The sequence below is a fragment of the Oncorhynchus mykiss genome, chromosome 27 (genome assembly GCF_013265735.2).
Source record: "Oncorhynchus mykiss isolate Arlee chromosome 27, USDA_OmykA_1.1, whole genome shotgun sequence".
Lineage (NCBI taxonomy): Eukaryota > Metazoa > Chordata > Actinopteri > Salmoniformes > Salmonidae > Oncorhynchus > Oncorhynchus mykiss.
In genome coordinates, this window is record NC_048591.1 from 3385013 (window position 1) to 3405906 (window position 20894).

The 20894-nt window shown below is 42.1% G+C and overlaps 1 protein-coding gene and 1 long non-coding RNA gene across 5 annotated transcripts in view; both read left to right on the forward strand.

Moving 5' to 3' along the window:
• Positions 1-20894, forward strand: part of LOC110507350 (NADPH--cytochrome P450 reductase) — a 44752-nt gene that overhangs the window by 1652 nt on the left and 22206 nt on the right. For 2 of the 4 annotated variants that reach the window (XM_036965682.1, XM_021587284.2), the window contains exon 2: positions 4307-4496. In XM_036965682.1, the coding sequence (XP_036821577.1) occupies positions 4307-4496 (190 nt within the window). Of the gene's footprint in view, positions 1-264; positions 353-3686; positions 3767-4306; positions 4497-20894 lie in introns of those variants that run through there. The other 2 variants (XM_021587283.2, XM_021587286.2) reach the window with 2 other exon arrangements.
• Positions 10986-12785, forward strand: LOC110507352. Its single transcript, XR_002471117.2, has 3 exons — positions 10986-11523; positions 11730-11871; positions 12360-12785. It is a non-coding gene; the product is annotated as an uncharacterized LOC110507352 (long non-coding RNA).

Genomic DNA, 20894 nt, shown 5'->3' on the forward strand with positions numbered 1-20894 from the left:
TATAACTCTGATGGAACGACATTTGGAATAATCGGAAATGTGTACTTCTGACCATGCTCTTCAAGAAGTCATGATATTAAAACCAAATATTTATAAGATTTAACAATCCCTTGAAAACAGCACAAAGTTGTAAATGGTTTTAGCGGAGCTAGGGTCTCCTTGCCTCAGCAGCCAAGCTACGATTTTTTCCCCCAAGCTATTATTTAAAACATGTTTATCTCTGGGCATTGCTTGACTGAATGTAGACATTGGTCATTACTCTGTTCCATTACATTACACAACGTCTTCTGAACGGGGATGTTTTGTTAAGAAATCCGACGCTCTGTTTGAACATTGAGACACATCGCTTGAGGTAAGGTTTTGGAAGCATAAGGACCTTCCTTATCTTTCATACCAGCGATAAATATATATTTTTAGCTAGGTTTAATTGATAGACATTTTATAGGGTTAGGGTTGGTGTTCCCACACGGCCATATCTCCATGTTACAGCGCGTGTTTACGGAAGATAAAAGACTGCTAATTAGCTATCTAGCATGCTCTGAATACCTGTGTGTAACTGAAGAAGTCCGCCAGAAACGTGTTGTCGTTGAAAAATACTTGTCACTGTAACTGTGATTAAAGCCGGTTAAACCAGTGTATATTTTGCATTTGCGAAATTATTTTGATGTGATATGAAAGTAAAGGGCTTTATGTTTCTAGAACCGAATCGCAATTTGAGCATCGATTCACGTTTAAACGGAGTATTTGGCTGTCAGAGCCAGTCTATCTCTGAAAATAACATATACAGTCCTTGGACCTTAGGGAGTAATGGTAAGCTCCGTTAGAGTAGTTATTGGGCTAAACTGAACTTATATCCACTCTCTTGTTATTAGTGTAATAATACATTGAGGCATTGTTTTATTAGGTATATTGTTTGATGGCTGTTTTAATTTGTCTATTTTGTCCAAAGTTAATAAATGAGCGATATGGTATCATGAACCTCGAGATAAGGAAAGAGGCATGATATGAACTCGTGTGACCTGTTGCACTCTGGCAGACGTGGACATTACATGTGAATTGCTAAACATTAATCAGCATAGGCTGTCAACAACAATAACCTTGCTCTTACAACTTAGCATTTATTCTTCATCTTTCATTATAAAGTTAGAAATCTCGACAGACCATTAGCCCAGAGCCATGTTTAGGGAAAATGCAGCTCGGCAAATTCAAATAAAATGATATAAAAATCAAGTTTTCATTAAATCACATACATAAGATACTAAATTAAAGCTACACTCGTTGTGAATCCAGCCAACATGTCAGATTTTAAAAAGGCTTTTCAGCGAAAGCATAAGAAGCTAGTATCTGATGGTAGCACAACAGTAAACAAAGAGGGTAGCATATTTCAACCCTGCATGCGCTACACAAAACGTTGACGAGCTTCTTTTGTTGGCACTCCAATATGTCCCATAAACATCACAATTGGTCCTTTTGTTCGATTAATTCTGTCCATATATATCCAAAATGTCCATTTATTTGGCGAGTTTGATCCAGAAGAAAACAGCTTCCAAATTGCGCAACGTCACTACAAAATATTTCAAAAGTTGCCTGTAAACTTTGCAAACTACTTTTGTAATACAACTTTAGGTATTTTTAAACGTTAATAATTGATCAAATTGAAGACAGGTCTATCTGTGTTAAATACAGGAAGACAACAAACCAAGCTACTTTTCAAGTCTTGCGTAACACTCAACAGTGTTACGCAGTTCCTAGATGGCCATACTTCTTTATTGCACAAAGGAATAACCTCAACCAAATTCCAAAGACTGGTGACATCCAGTGGAAGCGGTAGGAACTGAAAACAAGTTCCTAAGAAATATCGTTTCCCAATGAGAACTCAAAGAACAGACAGAAACCTAAAAAAAAAAGAAAGAAATCTGAACGGTTAGTCCCTGGGGTTTCGCCTGCTACATAAGTTCTGTTATACTCACAGACATGATTCATACAGTTTTTGAAACTTCAGTGTTTTCTATCCAAATCTACTAATAATATGCATATCTTATATTCTTGGCATGAGTAGCAGGAAGTTGAAATTGGGCATGCTATTATTTATCCAAAAGTGAAAATGCTGCCCCCTATACCTTAAGAACTTTGTACACTTTATACAAACTAAACTCAGAAAAAAAAAACGTCAACTGTTTATTTTCAGCAAACTTAACATGTGTAAATATTTGTATGAACATAAGATTCAACAATTGAGACATAAACTGAACAAGTTCCACAGACATGTGACCAACAGAAATGGAATAATGTGTCCCTGAACAAGCGGGGGGGGGGGGGGGGGGGGGTCAAAACCAAAAGTAACAGTTACAGTCAGTATCTGGTGTGGCCACCAGCTGCATTAAGTACTGCAGTGCATCTCCTCCTCATGGACTTCAACAGATTTGCCAGTTCTTGCTGTGAGATGTTACTCCACTCTTCCAACAAGACACCTGCAAGTTCCCGGACATTTCTGAGGAGAATGGCCCTAGCCCTCACCCTCTGATCCTAGCCCTCATCCTCTGGTTCCAGACGTGCTCATTGGGATTGAGATCCGGGCTCTTCGCTGGCCATGGCAGAACACTGACATTCCTGTCTTGCAGGAAATCACGCACAGAACGAGCAGTATGGCTGGTGGCATTGTCATGTCAGGATGAGCCTGCAGGAAGGATACCACATGAGGGAGGAGGATATCTTCCCTGTCATGCATACTGTTGAAATTGCCTGCAATGACAACAAGCTCTGTCCGATGATGCTGTGAGACACCGCCCCAGACCATGACTGACCCTCCACCTCCAAATCGATCCCGCTCCAGAGTACAGGTCTCGGTGTAACGCTCATTCCCTTGACGATAAACGCGAATCCGACTATCACCCCTGGTGAGACAAAACCGCGACTCGTCTGTGAAGAGCACTTTTTGCTAGTCCTGTCTGGTCCAGCGACGGTGGATTTGTGCCCATAGGTTGCCGGTGATGTCTGGTGAGAACCTGCCTTACAACAGGCCTACAAGCCCTCAGTCCAGCCCCTCTCAGCCTATTGCAGACAGTCTGAGCACTGATGGAGGGATTGTGTGTTCCTGGTGTAACTCGGGCAGTTGTTGTTGCCATCCTGTACCTGTCCCGCAGGTGTGAGGTTCGGATGTACCGATCCTGTGCAGGTGTTGTTACACGTGGTCCGCCACTGTGAGGACAATCAGCTGCCCATCCTGTCTCCCTGTAGTGCTGTCTTAGGTTTCTCACAGTACGGACATTGGAATTTATTGCCCTGGCCACATCTGTAGTCCTCATGCCTCCTTGCAGCATGCCTAAGGCACGTTCTTTCTTTTGGTGTTTTTCAGAGTCAGTAGTGTCCTAAGTTTTCATAACTGTGACCTTAATTGCCTACCATCTGTAAACTGTTTGTCTTAACGACCGTTCCACATGTGCATGTTCATTAATTATTTATGGTTTATTGAACAAGCATGGGAAACTGTGTTTAAATTCTTTGCAATGAAGATCTGTGAAGTTATTTGGATTTTTACGAACTCTCTTTGGAAGACAGGGTCCTGAAAAAGGGACGTTTCTTTTTTTTGCTTAGTTTAGAATGCAAATGTTTGGGGAAACTGGGGAAAGGGGGGGAATTCATCAACCATTTCACAATCCATTCTCATTGTCTGTTCCATTCTCCAGGGGTAATCCTAAAACTCGGATCCTCAGCCAAACCGGTTTGGTACACAGTGGGGGTAATCAGACAGTCTAGGTCACAACGGGTAATCACACAGATATTTCTCTCTTCTCACACTCTTCATAACACACGCTTCCCTCTCCGTTCTCTGCCCCTTCGTGCAGGCCGCTTCCTCTTTTTTATCCCCAAGCACTCCCTGGCTTAATCATAACTGGCATGCAGATCAGTAGAAATGGTAAGATAAATTGGCATTCCACATGAGAAAGGTTGCCGACTCCTCGTGTTGCCTATTACCGGCAACTTCTGGAGAGTAATGTCAGAATCTGCAAAAGCCAGTATGGTCAGGTTGTTTTTTTCCCCCCTTTTGGTTATCTTGATATCTGAATAACTCTTTTTTTGGTCTTATTTCATCAAACAGTGCGCTTAAAGCATCAGTTAAGCTCAATGCATATAGTTGATTTTATTAAAACACACAGGGTGTGTCTATATATGGATAATACATGTTTAAAACTTTGACCAATCGATTGGTCGAAAGAACAGACTTTCGGTCGACAAAGATCTTTTTTAGTTGGGGACAGCCCTGCTCCTGGCCTCTAACCTCTGCCCTGTCTGGTTGTCCTGGCAGCCCTGTGTGTGACGATGCCGGATGTGGAAGCAGAGAGCAGCACCCAGCCGGAGGCCATGGAGGAGGAAGAGCCTCTCTTCAGTAACCTGGACCTCTTCCTCTTCACCCTCATCGCCGGCCTCATCATCTACTGGTTCATGTCCCGCAAGAAGGCCGAGCCCATCCCCGAGTTCAAGAAGCTCGACCAACCGTGAGTACCGCTCGTTGTGTGCTAAATACACACCATGTGCTTGCTGTACATCTCTCACCAAATCCACCTAGTATTGGTGTTGAAATAAGTCACAAGGGCCTAAACATAGTGTTAAGAGCACAATTACAGTAGTATTACTGTATTACTCATATAATTAGAATAGAAGAATGGGCATGAACCTTCTTATGATGGTCCAAAGGTCAGCCATGTTGGTCAGGGAGTTGGTCAATCATTGTTTACCAGTGCTGTGAAAAGATAGTGTAAAACAATGAATGTGTAGTATTTACAGTTGAAATCGGAAGTTTACTTACATCTTAGCCAAATACATTTAAACTTGTTTTTTTACAATTAGTATTTGGTAGCATTGCCTTTAAATTGTTTAACTTGGGTCAAATGTTTCGGGTGCCTTCCACAAACTTCCCACAATAAGTTCCCACAATTCCTCCTGACAGAGCTGGTGTAACTGAGTCAGGTTTGTGCCTCCTTGCTCGCACACGCTTTTTCAGTTCTGCCCACAAATGTTGTATAGGATTGATGTCCGGGCTTTGTGATGGCCACTCCAATAGAACAGGCCTACAAGTCCTCAGTCCACCCTCTCTCAGGATATTGCGGACAGTTTTCATAACTGTGACCTTAATTGCCTACCGTCTGTAAGCTGTTAGTGTCTTAATGAACGTTCCACGGGTACATGTTCATGAATTGTTTATGGTTCATTGAACAAGGATGGGAAACGGTGTTTAAACCCTTTCCAATGAAGATCTGCAAAGTTATTTGGATTTTTACGAATTATCTTTGGAAGACAGGGTCCTGAAAGTGACTTTTCTTTTTTTGCTGAGTTTATGAATCGGTTGTTAGCAAGTTTTTCATTTCATTAACCTTATTTCTAAGGATACATATATTAATATATGTGCTATTTTCAGCCCTTTCCTGGGAAGGGAATGTTGTTGTGAAGGTAACTGAAATAAATTATCAGCAGAGTGTAGGTGTTGTTGCCTACCTTCACAACCTAGAGGTGGCCCGTCAGTAAGTCCAGGACCCAGTTGCACAGGGCGGGGTTCAGAGACCCAGGCCCCGAGCTTAATGATGATCTTGGAGGGTACTATGGAGTTGAAGGCTGACCTGTAGTCAATGAACAGCATTCTTACATCGGTATTCGTCTTATCCAGGTGGGATAGGGCAGTGCGATGGCGATTGCGTCATCCGTGGATCTATTGGGGTGGTATGCAAATTGCACTGGGTCTAGGGTGTCTAGTAAGGTGGAGCTGATACGATCCTTCACTAGCCTCTCAAAGCACTTCATGATGACAGAAGTGAATGCTACGGGGCGATAGTCATTTAGTTCAGTTACCTTAGCTTTCTTGGGTACAGGAACAATGGTGTACATCTTGATGCAAGTGGGGACAACAGACTGGGATAGGGAGAGATTTGAATATGTTTGTGCAGGCTCTGAGGACGCAGCTAGAGATGCTGTCTGGTCCAGCAGCCTTGTGAGGGTTAAGACACAAATGTCTTATTCCCGTCGGCCACGGAGAACGAGAGCTCGCAGTCCACAGGAGCTATGGTGACCTGCACTGTTTCTCTCAAAGTGGGCGTAGGTGTTTAGCTTGTCCTGGAGCAAGATGTTGGTGTCAGCGACGTGGCTGGTTTTCTTTATAATCCGTGATTGTCTGGAGTCCCTGCCACATACGTCTCGTGTCTAAGCCGTTGATTTGCGACTCAACTTTGTCTCAGGATCTGACGTTTTGCCTGTTTGGTGGCTTACAGTATGACTGGACTGTTTATACTCAACCATATTCCCAGTCACCTTGCCGTGGTTAAATGCGGTGGTTAACGCTTTCAGTTTTGCGTGAATGCTGCCATCTATCCACAGTTTTTGGTTTGGATAGGTTTTAATCGTCAGTGGGAACAACATCCCCTATACACGTTGTAAACAAGTTGTAAATGTAACAAGTACTGATATTGCATCATGTAATTCTGTAGCATTCACAACTTTCCAAGAAAACAAAATCAGACATTTATGTTCTGTTTACAGTGCTATCGGAAAGTATTCAGACCTCTTGACTTTTTACACATTTTGTTACAACCTTATTCTAAAATTGATTTAAAAAAAAAATGCCTTCACATTTATTAAAAATAAAAAGCTGACATCACATTTTCATAAGTATTCAGACCCTTTACTCAGTTCTTTATTGAAGCACCAATTAGTCTCAGGTCTTCTTGGGTATGACGCTACAATCTTGGCACATCTGTATTTGGGGGGTTTCTCCCATTCTTCTCTACAGATCCTCTCAAGCTCTGTCATGTTGGAGGGGGAGCGTCGCTGCACGGCTGGCTATTTTATTTGTATTTTTTAGATGTTTTTCTACCCAATTTCGTTGTATCCAATTGGTAGGTACAGTCTTGTCTCATCGCTGCAACTCCCGTATGTACTCGGGATAGGCAAAGCTATGCGTTCTCCAAAACACGACCCAACCAAGCCGCACTGCTTCTTGACACAATGCTCGCTTAACCCGGAAGCCAATGTGTCGGAGGAAACACTGCACCTGGCAAACGTGTCAGCGTGCGTTGCACCTGGTCCACCACAAGAGTCACTAGAGCCTGATGGGACCATCCCTGCTGGCCGAACACTCCCTTAACCCGGATGTCGCTGGGCCAATTGTATGCTGCCCCATGGGTCTTCCGGCTGCGACAGAGCCTGGACTCGAACCAGGATCTCTAGTGGCACAGCTAGCAACTGCGATGCAGTGCCTTAGACCACTGGGCCACTCGGGCCCTGCACTGCTATTGTCACCTATCTCCAGAGAGGTTCGAGCAGGTTCAAGTCTGGGCTCTGGCTGGGCCACTCAAGGACATTCAGAAACTTGTCCCGAAGCCACTCTTGCGTTGCTTTGGCTGTACGCTTAGGGTCGTTGTCCTGTTGGAAGGTGAAACTTTGCCCCAGTCTGAGGTTCTGAGCGCTCTGGAGCAGGCAAAGATCACACTGTATTTTGCTCCGTTCATCTTTCCCTCAATCCTGACTAGTCTCCCAGTCCCTGCCACCACTGTGCTTCACCGTAGGTATGGTGCCAGGTTTCCTTCTCTTGTTTCGGAGAGTCCTTTAGGTGCCTTTTTGCACACGCCAAGTGGGTCTTTTACTGAGGAGTGGCTTCCATCTGGCCACTCTACCATAAAAGCCTGATTTGGTGGTGCTGCAGAGATGGTTGTCCTTCTGGAAGGTTCTCCCATTTCCACAGAGGAACTCTGGAGCTCTGTCAGAGTGACCATCGGATTCTTGGTCACCTCCCTGACCATGGCCCTTCTCCCCCAATTGCTCAGTTTGGCCAGGCGGCCAGCTCTAGATAGAATCTTGGTGGCTACTAACTTCTTCCATTTAAAACTGATGGAGGCCACTGTGTTGTTGGGGACCTTCAATGCTGCAGAAATGTTTTGGTGCCCTTCCCCAGATCTGTGCCTAGACACAATCCTTTCTCAGAGCTCTACAGACCTCATGGCTTGGTATTTGATCTGACGTGCGCTTTCAACACTGGGACCTTATATAGACAGGTGTATGCCTTACCAAATCATGTCCAATCAATAGAATTTACCAAAGGTGGACTCATGAAGTTGTAGAAACATCTCATGGATGATCAATGGGAACAGGATGCACCGGAGCTCAATTTCAAGTCTCGTATCAGTGTCTGAATACTGATGTAAATAAGGTTTGTTTTATTTAGAATAAATTTGCTAACATTTATAAATCTGTTTAAGCTTTGTTATTATGGGGTACTGTGTGTAGATATAGGGAAAAATATATATTTAATGTATTTTAGCATAATCGTGTAACGTAACAACGTTTTGTAAAAGAGAAGGGGTCTGAATACTTTCCGAATAATATTGTATATTTTAGAGCCGCGTTTCCCGAACTCAGTCCTCAGGGTCCAAAGGGGTGCACGTTTTGGTTTTTGCCCTAACACTACACAGCTGATTCAAATCAAAGCTATATGGTTAGTTGATTATTTGAATCAGCTGTACTACACAGCTAGGGCAAAAACCAAATTGTCCACCCCTTGGTGTCTCGAGGACAGAGTTTGGGAAACACTGTTTTAGATGCTATTTGTACAGAAAATGTGTATAAAACCTGTGTAAATTGTAGGACAATATGTTAGGTTGACTATAATTCCATAATACAATTTGATACATCACATGCCTTAATTTTCCTGAGTTATTAAAAAGCAGGAAATGCATCACCTATGCCTCTACTGCCATTAATTCCAATTAGACTGGTTTTGGATTTCTCCCTGACCATTTTGGCTGCTATTATGTAACTTTGAGGGTTTATGACATAGCCCCTCTCGTAATTTAATAGGATCGCTACAGTGCTACTGCAATATTACTATTGTCTTTCTGGGCCTAACTAAATCCTTGTCTGCTTGTTGTTCCTTTTGTTACGTAATACTTGTATGTTTGGGTTTAGGGTTGGAGGCACACAATGCATCATGGTTTAGAGATCAGTTTACAAAGGCACACACCTCATTCGTATCGTGGCAAGGAAACAAATCACGAAGCGGCTTACATTTCAACATTTACATGTTGAAAACAAACATTATTTTGTCATCCAGAGTCACATTTATTTCCCAAGCTATAGCACACAATTTTACAGACAGCAGGTTTTTAAAGGACCAACTTGTTTGTTCTGCTTCGTGTTTTCATTTTTGTCACGCCCACCCCAAAAAATCACAATACTGGTATCGTCAAAGCCCTACAGTTTACAGTGCTGGTGTGTATTTGCTGAGGGAGGGGCTATAATGTAGCTTACATACCATAATGTGGACTTAAATACACATTGCTGTAATGGTAGTCCTATTTTTGCATTGATTAAGCTGCTGCTTGGCAAAGTTAAACCCTCGCCTTGTTTACTGTATTGTTACTGTTGTTCACGAAAGAGGACATTAATAATTTATCTGTATTCATACACCTCAGTGGTCTAAAGTTGAGTGTAGTCCATAGTGTGAATGCAAAAGATAATGGAAGTGATTGGCAGTGCACTTATTACCTCTAATTAGGTAATAAGTCAGTGCAATCACATTTTATTGATACAAGTAGAGGTGACGGGTAAGCCAAAACTGCCTCTGTGTCAGAGTGCACCCACAGCCTCACGCGCCTGGGGAATTTACTAAATGTTCCAGCCGGGCCCAGTAGTGACCTTTGTTTTCTTTTCCTGGCCCCTCCACCTCTCCGTGAGTAGCTTCTCCTGTGCTGTCATGCTTGCCCCGCCTTCCACTCACTTATCTTATCAGTGACTGAGGTTTGGCCTGAGCTTTGCTCACAGCTCAGCAGATGGGTCAATGTGAAAGTTGGTACCAAGAATCTGGACTTATTCAATGAATTTCATTCAAAGAAACTCACAAGCATCGCATGTGAGCCAAGTCTACTGCTTGTGCTTTCATCGTTGTTTTTTCATGTCTTCTGAGAACCTCTGATCGCCCCCTGGCACCAAGTGACGTGAACAGATTCTTCTCCATTCAAGGATTTTGTGGTTAGATCAGTTGATAGCTGTTTAATTCTGTATGGTTAAGTTTGAATGGGATGCCCCGGCTTGAGGACAAAAGCATGTTTCCCATTTCTATCGGCGACTCACACTGCTCCTAGTTGTGAATGATTAGTATTCCTGAACTATATTACGTTTTTGGGAAGATTTTATAAATTATACAGAACATACAAATGACAAAATCATACAAACATTAACGACATCACACCTGCCCAGACCAGGGTGTCCGTGGGTCCTTAATGTCTTAAGGCTTTTAATTTAGATAAATTATTTTAAGTCTTAAATACATTTTTAAAAGGTCCTAAAAAAATAAAGTAGACTGGGATATTGACTACTTTTTATTACGTTCCGTTTGCGTTGAACAGAGGTGATGTAAAGAATGGGTAAAAGGATTGTGATTTACTTCAATGGAAGGAACTCATTTTAGCTTGAGTCACGCGCAGAGCGGAACCACACTAACACGGAACCCAAACCGGCTGCGCGCGTGCGCCAACGTGCATAAGTGTATTTTGTCCCCCCACACCAAACGTGATCACGACACGCAGATTAAAATATCAAAACAAAAACTCTGAACCAATTATATTAATTTGGGAACTGGTCGAAAAGCATTAAACATTTATGGCAATTTAGCTAGTTAGCTTGCATTTGCTAGCTAATTTGTCCTATTTAGCTAGCTTGCTGTTGCTAGCTAATTTGTCCTGGGATTATAAACATTCAGTTATTTTACCTGAAATGCACAAGGCCCTCTACTCCGCCAATTAATCTACACACAAAATGGTCAACCAAATCGTTTCTAGTCATCTCTCTTCCTTCCAGGCTTTTTCTTTCTTCTCTTGACTTTATATTGCAATTGGCAACTTTCATAAATTAGGTGCATTACCGCCACTGACCTCGTTCGTCTTTCAGTCACCCACATGGGTATAACCAATGAGGAGATGGCACGTGGGTACCTGCTTCTATAAACCAATGAGGAGATGGGAGAGGTGACAGGACTTGCAGCGCAATCTGCGTTACAAATAGAACTGACTTCTATTTTAGAACTTGGTAACGAAGACACTCGTTGGCGCGCAATAATTGAATAATACAGATTTCTAAATTTATTTTGCAACGCTCGCGCAGGCGATGTGAGCGGTGTAGTCAGCCTGTAACGTTCCCACAGCGGACAGAAGTCAGTGAGTCACTCATGACTGTTGGCATATTTTCTTTCAACACGGCATGTGCATTAATCTGTTAGCTAGCAGAGATTGGCTGTGGTGAAGTGGTAACGGAAGTTGACATGAAACTACGGTAGACGGCTAACGTTACAGGCTGACTACACCACTCGCATTGCTCTCAACCCATGGAACAGTCGTTTTGACACAGAAACAGCTCAGCAAGATCAGCTCATCTTGGGTCAAACTGCGGTTCTTCATGGTTGTCTCCAGGACTTTCAGCCCCTTTTTGACCAAGTACCAGATTGACGAGCCAGTGATGCCACTCCACCACAAAGAGTTGATAATGGTAATGATTTATATTATAGCGGTGCACAATTTTTGATATTGCCGTTTTGATTAAATCTCTTGTCACTGATTGTACTGTTGATGATATGAAGCTTATGATAGAGGTGATGATAAAGATAAGAGAGTTTTGGAAATATACATATATTTAATGATGAATGTGGTTAAAATGGTATTTGCATTACATTTTGAGTTTTCCTGTTGGCATAGTCTGCTTAGGCGTTCTGTCAAGAGGGAGCTCCTCCAGGACATCACTCCATTGCACATGATCAGACTGGGTGTCGCTGACCAAAATAATTGGGCCCACCCGAAGGAAGTTGACATAAGCTTGGGTGCCGAGTCAGTCCTCAAGGTAATGTGAGAATTTAAAGTATTACTTTCTATCAAATTATGGTAAGGATAGTTTTCTATTGTATTAAGTCATTCAGCGCAAATTACGGCCCACTGTCCTTGGAGAAAAAACAGTGTAAGGAGAACTCACTGTCCTAGAGTTTAGGAGGGACTGCATGAAGGCTATGTCAAACATCCAAAATAAAGTACAGGACAAGAGCCCCCTGAAATACCCCACCATAAGACGGTGTGTTTGGACCTCACTGTCATATACTCCGACCCAGACTGGTGTCAGGAAAGGATGAGCAGTCTTGTGCATACGTTTCTGCTCGACAAGCAGTTTTCAGGAGGTGTCTCTGCAGGTAGTAACAGTTTAATAGAATAGTTCTGGAAGAGATTTTGTTCTGGATTTATTACCAAATGTATACACAACTATAACTTATGTCTGATGTAATATGATTCATCTAAATAATAGTTTTCACGTATTTATTTTCAACTGTTTTATTACAGGTGATGTGGGAACTTCCTATCCCTTGAGGACAAAAGTAAGCACTTCCTCTCTTTCCGGCCCACAGAGACGAGGCTGGATGTGTTCCTGCATGGTTTCCTCAGCCAATCGTACCCTGAGCTTTGGGGTTTCTGTAAGAAGCTTCTTCTGTCCCATGGGCAGGCAGCTGTCGAGAGAGGCTTCTCCATCAACAAGGAGTTGGAAACCTGTAACATGCAGGAGGGTATAGGGCTGTGGCGGTCACAAAATTGTCAGCCGGTGATTTGTCAAGCAACTAACTGCTGGGTTTCACGGTACTTGGCCGTTAACATAAACACATTTAGAATCTCCTGGCTTCCCCACACAGCTTAGAATACATTTTAAAAAGTATAATAAATCCTTGGAATATAGCCTACACCTTCACAATGAATCCATTGTTTATTTTAGACAAGTCTAAAGAAGCATGATATGAAGAATTTTGTGTTTATTTCAGAAGAAAAGAATAGCATACTCTGAGTTGTCCTTATGTTGGGTCCTGATCTAGCTATGCCAAATGGCTGTGGGCTACACTAGTTAATTTAGCAGACATGATATGCTTATAATACTGTGGTATTATTTTATAGTAAGAAGAATACAATTGAACAAAGCTGAATAAAATCTAAATATTTTCTCCAAATGATTTGAGGGAGTGCCGACATGCGGCTATTCTGTGCGGAGCGGTTAACAAAGAAAGTTTAGAGTTATTCTAGTAACTTTAGTTGTTCTACAAACATTGACAACATGTTTTTGTTTTTAATGCATTGTAAGGCTGCATGCTGAGGCTCTAATAATGATTTTTAAAAAGTCACTTGAAAGGCATGTGCTCTGCTTTGTTTTTGTGCGCAGTCTGTACACACCAATAGCCTCATTCACAATTTGACAGCACTGCCTTCATGGCGGCATCCCCTTTGTGGCCGTAATGCACCCTAATGCACCCTAAAAAAAATCTATGCCCTTTGCAGCCCAAAGTGCTGCGTTGTGCCCTTCTCTCTGAGTGTGCTGCTCAATCCGAAGCGTCTTTAATTCACACGGCTCACTGTCACGTGATCGGGTCTTTCTCACAGGCTACAAGTGAAGACAGACACATCGGGGATGCAACTGCGCGTGTCCTTGTCCAATTCCGAGGTGCATATTGACGATATTGTATGAACTGTCCACATTTACTTCTCGGCAGCCAACAAGATGAGTAGGTCTAACGAAACACAAAATCATTAGCCTATGTCAATCTATCCTCATAGTACAAAAGTCGACCTATTCTGTGCGAGAAATAAATATTCTAAACTGTCTGGGACAGTTGTGGGATGCGATAGATCCCACATTAATACAACCATTACTAGCATCAAAAAAACATTGTTTATGCAATGTGGCTAACGCAACAGATCAGAACATTTAGCTTAAAATGTTGATAATCTATTAGGCTATTTCTTCACATTATAAGCCCCGCAATGCACACATGGCTATAAGCGCAAATGTTCCATTAGCAGAAAACACCATTATCAAAATCAAAAGTGACTGCAAATGCAATTATACATGTAATGCTTTTATTATAAAGGTGCATTTTTATGGTGAAAATGATCTTCCCCAAATTTGGAACTCACGCGTTGCTTATATATATATATATATGCATGCCAGTTAGGCGCTACATCCCTTATAAAGTGAATTAATGTGCTAAATTTTAAGAAGTTATTTGGCCAATTTAGTTGTGATACAAACCTTTATTAAAACATATAGGCCTATGGGCTAGGCTACATGAGGTGTGCAACTATGATTCAAACAACTCGCTAAAAAAGGCATTGTTTCTTATGCTGGGCTTCATTCACACATTCATAATATATAATTCACAAGTGATGGGCTAATATTGTCACCCATCAGACTATTCTTGATTTGATCTTGTCTTTACATATATTATTTAGTATATGTGTGACATTTGTTATGATTTAGAATGGACCATTATCATGCATCTGTATAGAAACGTGCACTTAAATAGTGAATGGAGGACACTTTTCCCAGTGGAATATTTTCATGCCAGCCAGGTAGGCTATACTCCTGTTGTGAATATAAGCAATGTGCTTAATATTAGGAAAGTTGAGAAATAAATATAGTAGGCCTAGCCTATAGAAGCTCCTTAGATCCTCTTTTTTTATTAGCGGCCATGTTTTCTCCCACTATTGCATAGCCTATAGAAATGTTGCGCAACATGAGCTCATGGTCTTTCATGAAGTGTTTGATTCATGAAGAACAAGGAACACACCAGGCAGGTCCGAGATACTGTTGTGAAGAAGTTTAAAGCCGGATTTGGATACAAAAAGATTTCCCAAGCTTTAAACATCCCAAAGAGCACTGTGCAAGCGATAATATTGAAATGGAAGGAGTATCAGACCACTGCAAATCTACCAAGACCTGGCCGTCCCTCTAAACTTTCAGCTCATACAAGGAGAAGACTGATCAGAGATGCAGCCAAGAGGCCCATGATCACTCTGGATGAACTGCAGAGATCTACAGCTGAGGTGGGAGACTCTGTCCATAGGACAACAATCAGTCGTATATTGCACAAATCTGGCCTTTATGGAAGAGTGGCAAGAAGAAAGCCATTTCTTAAAGATATCCATAAAAAGTGTTGTTTAAAATTTGCCACAAGACACCTGGGGGAGACACCAAACATGTGGAAGAAGGTGCTCTGGTCAGATGAAACCAAAATTGAACTTTTAGCATCATGGTTTGGGCCTGCTTTTCTTCAGCAGGGACAGGGAAGATGGTTAAAATTGATGGGAAGATGGATGGAGCCAAATACAGGACCATTCTGGAAGAAAACCTGATGGAGTCTGCAAAAGACCTGAGACTGGGACGGAGATGTGTCTTCCAACAAGACAATGATCCAAAACATAAAGCAAAATCTACAATGGAATGGTTCAAAAATAAACATATCCAGGTGTTAGAATGGCCAAGTCAAAGTCCAGACCTGAATCCAATCGAGAATCTGTGGAAAGAACTGAAAACTGCTGTTCACAAATGCTCTCCATCCAACCTCACTGAGCTCGAGCTGTTTTGCAAGGAGGAATGGGAAAAAATGTCAGTCTCTCGATGTGCAAAACTGATAGAGACATACCCCAAGCGACTTACAGCTGTAATCGCAGCAAAAGGTGGCGCTACAAAGTATTAACTTAAGGGGGCTGAATAATTTTGCACGCCCAATTTTTCAGTTTTTGATTTGTTAAAAAAGTTTGAAATATCCAATAAATGTCGTTCCACTTCATGATTGTGTCCCACTTGTTGTTGATTCTTCACAAAAAAATACAGTTTTATATCTTTCTGTTTGAAGCCTGAAATGTGGCAAAAGGTCGCAAAGTTCAAGGGGGCCGAATACTTTCGCAAGGCACTGTGTATATATATGTGTGTGGGTAGAATTATTTAAGTGACTTATGCATTTATAATAAGAGTAGCAGTAGTGTAAAGGTGGGGGGGGGGGGGGGGGCAATGCAAGAGATCTGGGTAGCCATTTGATTAGATGTTCAGTAGGCTTGGGGGTAGAAGCTGTTTGGAAGCCTCTTGGACCTAGACTTGGCGCTCCGGTACCGTTTTCCGTGTGGTAGCAGAGAGAACAGTCTATGACTAGGGTGGCTGGAGTCTTTGACAATTTTTAGGGCCTTCCTCGGACACCGCCTGGTATATAGGTCCTGGATGGCAGGAAGCTTGGCCCCGGTGATGTACTGGGCCGTACTCACTGCCCTCTGTAGTGCCTTGTGGTCGGAGGCCGAGCAGTTGCATGATGATTGTGGACCCATTCTCATCGACGGGGCTGTAGTGGAGCAGGTTGAGAGCTTCAAGTTCCTTGGTGTCCAGATCACCAACAAACTAATATGGTCCAAGACAGTCGTGAAGAGGGCACGACAAAACCTATTCCCCCTTAGGAGACTGAAAAGATTTGGCATGGGTCCTCAGTTGCTCTCGATGGTACAGCTATAGAACCTTTTGAGGATCTGAGGACCCATGCCAAATCTTTTCAGTCTCCTAAGGGGGAATAGGTTTTGTCGTGCCCTCTTCATGACTGTCTTGGACCATATTAGTTTGTTGGTGATCTGGACACCAAGGAACTTGAAGCTCTCAACCTGCTCCACTACAGCCCCGTCGATGAGAATGGGTCCACAATCATCTCCTTAATCCCGATCACATCGAGGGAGAGGTTGTTGTCCTGGCACCACACGGCCAGGTCTCTGACCTCCTCCCTATATTCTGTCTCGTCGTTGTTGGTGATCAGACACCGTTGTGTCATCGGCAAACTTAATGAGTGAACAGAGAGTACAGGAGGGGACTGAACACGGGGCCCGTCGGATGTGTGCTAAGGATCAGCGTAGCGAGTATGTTGTTACCTACCCTTACCACCTGGGGGCGAGCCATCAGGAAGTCCAGGATCCAGTTGCAGAGGGAGGTGTTTAGTGTCAGGGTCCTTAGCTTAGTAATGAGCTTTGAAGGCACTATGGTGTTGAACTCTGAGCTGTAGTCAGTGAATAGCCTTCTCACATAGGTGTTTGTTTTGTCCTGGTGTGAAATGGCAGTGTGGAGTACAGTAGAGATTGGATCCGTTGGGGCGGTATGCAATTTGGTTTCTGGGATAATTGTGTTGAGGTTCAAAATGTCAGTGAAGACACTTGCCAGTTGGTCAGCGCATGCTTGGAGTACTCATCCTGGTAATCTGTCTGGCCCTGCGACCTTGTGAATGTTGACCTGTTTAAAGGTCTTACTCGCATCGGCTGCGGAGAGTGTGATCACACAGTCGTTCGGAACAACTGCTGCTGTCATGCATGTTTCAGTGTTACTTGCCTCGAAGCGAACAGAGTAATTTAGCTCATCTGGTAGGCTTGTCACTGGGCAGCTCTCGGCTGTGCTTCCCTTTGTAGTCTGTAATAGTTGGCAAGCCCTGCCTCATCTGACGAGCGTTGGAGCCGGTGTAGTACAATTTGACAGAGAGAGGAGAGCAAGTTGTTTCTTCCCTTCATTTTGAGCGTAGTTGAAGTTGTCCCAGGTCTGGTAGGTAGTGGATTGGCATCAGCAATTGTTTTATTTTTTATATGCATTTAACATTGCGCTGTTGGTTACAATGTCAACCCTGTACTTTAACTGTTTCCTTGTTAATGAACACATTTGCACAATGTCCCTAAACTTCAGTAATTGGTGTCCTTCAGTACTTTTTGCAGAGGTCTTTTGTTGTAGAATTGGTCTGAAATTGCATTCCAAGTGGCATTAAAAAGTATTAATAAAGTCTTAGATTTATCTTGCGGAAACCTGCCAGACCCACTAACACACACCCACATCTACAGCGCCTGCATCGCGACATGGCCTGAAACTGCACCATTTTGTTTCTCTCCATAGCCCACGCACTTTCAATATTTAAATAATAAATAATTAGAATTTTCCTGTGTGTTAATGATGGCGGATTGATTGATTTTAGTTTTTTCAAGATGAGTGATTAGAAGAGAATTGTCCAACCCATCGGGTTGCCATGTCTTGAAATATGCAGACAGATGGATTAAAAGTATGTTTACATTTGTAATACTTCTGGCAGCCATCTTTCTATTTCCGCCCACAATTTCTGGACTTTGCAGCATTCCCAGAAAGCATTAATTATTGAGTAATTATTAATTTTACACTGAAGACATGACTCTGCTGTTGTGCTGTAGAATTTGTACATTTTGTCACTTGTATAATAGGTTAGTTTATACTGGATTGAGCATACGTTTTCGTGAACTGTAATTCCGTTAGTTATGCTCTTTCCCTCCATCTTTTGCCAACATCAGTTATTTTTAAGTCTTGGTTAAGATTGAGATTTGCCAGTTGGATATGCTCTCTGAAAAGGTTTTGTACATCTTCCCTCTATGAACATCCTTTTCTGACTCAAATAAGATTCCCTCGAGGTTGCTCTGATATCCAAAAGATTTTCAATTGATGTTGCATGATAAGTACCTTTATAAAAGTTGATTGTATACTTCAGTCTAACATTACTTTTGAAGTATGTCATGGAAATAAATGTATTTCCTGTTACCAAGTCATGAATCATTATTTTGTTTCAATATAATTTGATCTGAGAAATTCAGCTAATTGATTGCATCCAAATGTTAATTTATATTTATTAAATAAATATAGTGTTCCAAATCAGATGTTGGGTAAACTTTTTCCTACCAATGTGTAAGATGGGAGGAGTCCACATTTTGTTGGACAAAAGCCACCCACAGACCATACCCCCCACACCCCATGCAATCCCACCCCAACAACCAGTATAAAGTATAAATTGTCTTTTGGACAATTACTATGAAGCTGTGGCTTGGAATATTGCTTTTCCATACTATGTAATGTATTCCCTGTGAATCTGGAAGTTTTTTCCCCATATAAAAATTAGTAGTTGAAGTCCCTTGCATCATTTACCATAAAGTAGTGTGAAAGTACCAGGTTTTGACCACTAGGTGCCGTTGTTCCTGCTATACCGTCACACTCATCCATTTTGCTGGGCTCTTATGTTTATTATACTAAACAAAAATATAAACGGTACACATAAACTGCTTGTACCATGTTTCATAAGCTGAAAGAAATGATCCCAGAAAAAACATTTCTCAAATGTTGTGCACAAATTTGTTTATATCCCTGTTGGTGAGCATTTTATCCTTTGTCAGAATGCCACAGATGTCTCAAGTTTTGAGAGAGCGTGCAATTGGCATGCTAACTGCAGGAATGTCCACCAGAGCTGTTGCCAGATAATTTAATGTTAATTTCTCTACAATAAGCCGCCTCCAACTTCTTTTTAGAGAATTTGGCAGTACGTCCAACCGGCCTCACAACCGCAGACCATGTGTAACCACGCCAACCAAGGACCTCCACATCCAGCTTCTTCACCTGCAGGATTGTCTGACACCAGCCACCTGGACAGCTGATGAAACTGACTGTAATACAGTCTTTATGTGGGGGAAAACTAATTCTGATTGGCTGGGACTGGCTCCCCAATGGGTGAGCTTATGTGTTTCCAGGCTCACCCATGGCTGCACCCCTGCTCAGTCATGTGAAATGCTTAGCCTAATGAATTGACTGATTTCCTTATATGAACTGTGATTCAGTAAAATCGCTAGTTGTTGCATGTTGCGTTTATTTTTGGTCAGTATATTTTGAGCCCTCTGTGCAAAGATGTGAGACTCACAAGTATGATGATGTTTTCCGTTTTGCTCTACGACCCCCACAAGCATCACGATACTTGTATGAAGTTGGTACATCCGATCTGCCAACTTCTGTCAGTTTGCTCGAGGATGCCCACAAGCCTCACAAAACTAGTCTGAAGGTAGCCGGTTAGCAGTAAGAAAAATTATGGAAGTGAATATATGAAGATAGTTCAGTGCCTTAAATAAGGTGTTAAATGCATAAAAACATTTTTTTTCTCTCTTATCAGATATAGGACAGGCACTTCAGACCAACTTCATTTAAAAAAAATTGGGGTGGGGGGGGATGTCTTTATTCATTTATAGAGCTGTTGTTCGATACATTTCTATGGACTAAGCAATAAGGCCAAATTCAATGTTTCATCAAATAATTGTAATGTATTTTATATACCTTAAGTGCCTAAAACTCCAAATCAAATGGCTATATGAACCTTGCTATGACCGTCTTAAAACATGAACATATGTTAGCTAAGTAGAACCCCCCCCCCCCCCCAGCCTATGTGTCATTGAGTACAGCTACAGCACCCATTGTCACAGGAAGGCCAAAAAGATCAAGGACATAAACCGCCCTAGCCACGGCCTGTTCACCCCGCTATCGTCCAGAAGGCGAGGTCAGTACAGGTGCATCCAAGCTGGGACTGAGAGAATGAAAAACAGCTATCTCAAGGCCGGCCATCAGACTGTTAAATAGCCATCACTAGCCGGCTTCCGTCGGTTACTCAACGCTGACCTTAGAGGCTGCTGCCCTATATACATAGACTTGGAATCACTGGCCACTTTAATAATGGAACACTAGTCACTTTAATAATGTTTACATACTGCTTTACTCATCTCATATGTATATACTGTATTCTATTCTACTGTAATTTAGTAAATACCACTCCGACATTGCTCAATCTAATATTTATATATTAATTCCATTCTTTTACTTTTAGATTTGTCTATTGTTGTGAATTGTTAGGTACTACTGCACTGTTGGAGCTAGGAACACCCAGCATTTCGCTACAACCGCAATAACATCTATGTGTATGTAACCAATTCAATTTTTGATTTGATATGAGTCAAACATTTATTCTACTGTCAAATTTGACTACAAATTGTAAATAGGATAAAATTGGTCTCGTCCAAAACTGAATTTTGTGAGACTTATGGTCGTGACTGCATCACAACAAATGACGGTTGGGTTTGTTTCCATCCTGCCCACATTTGGCAGCACAGAAGTAATCATCAATTCAGAGTGTGTTGGAGCGAACCATTAAGGAGAGCTGAGCATTAAATAGGTCTAGTTGCCAGGCCATATGACACCCAGGCTATACTCTATTT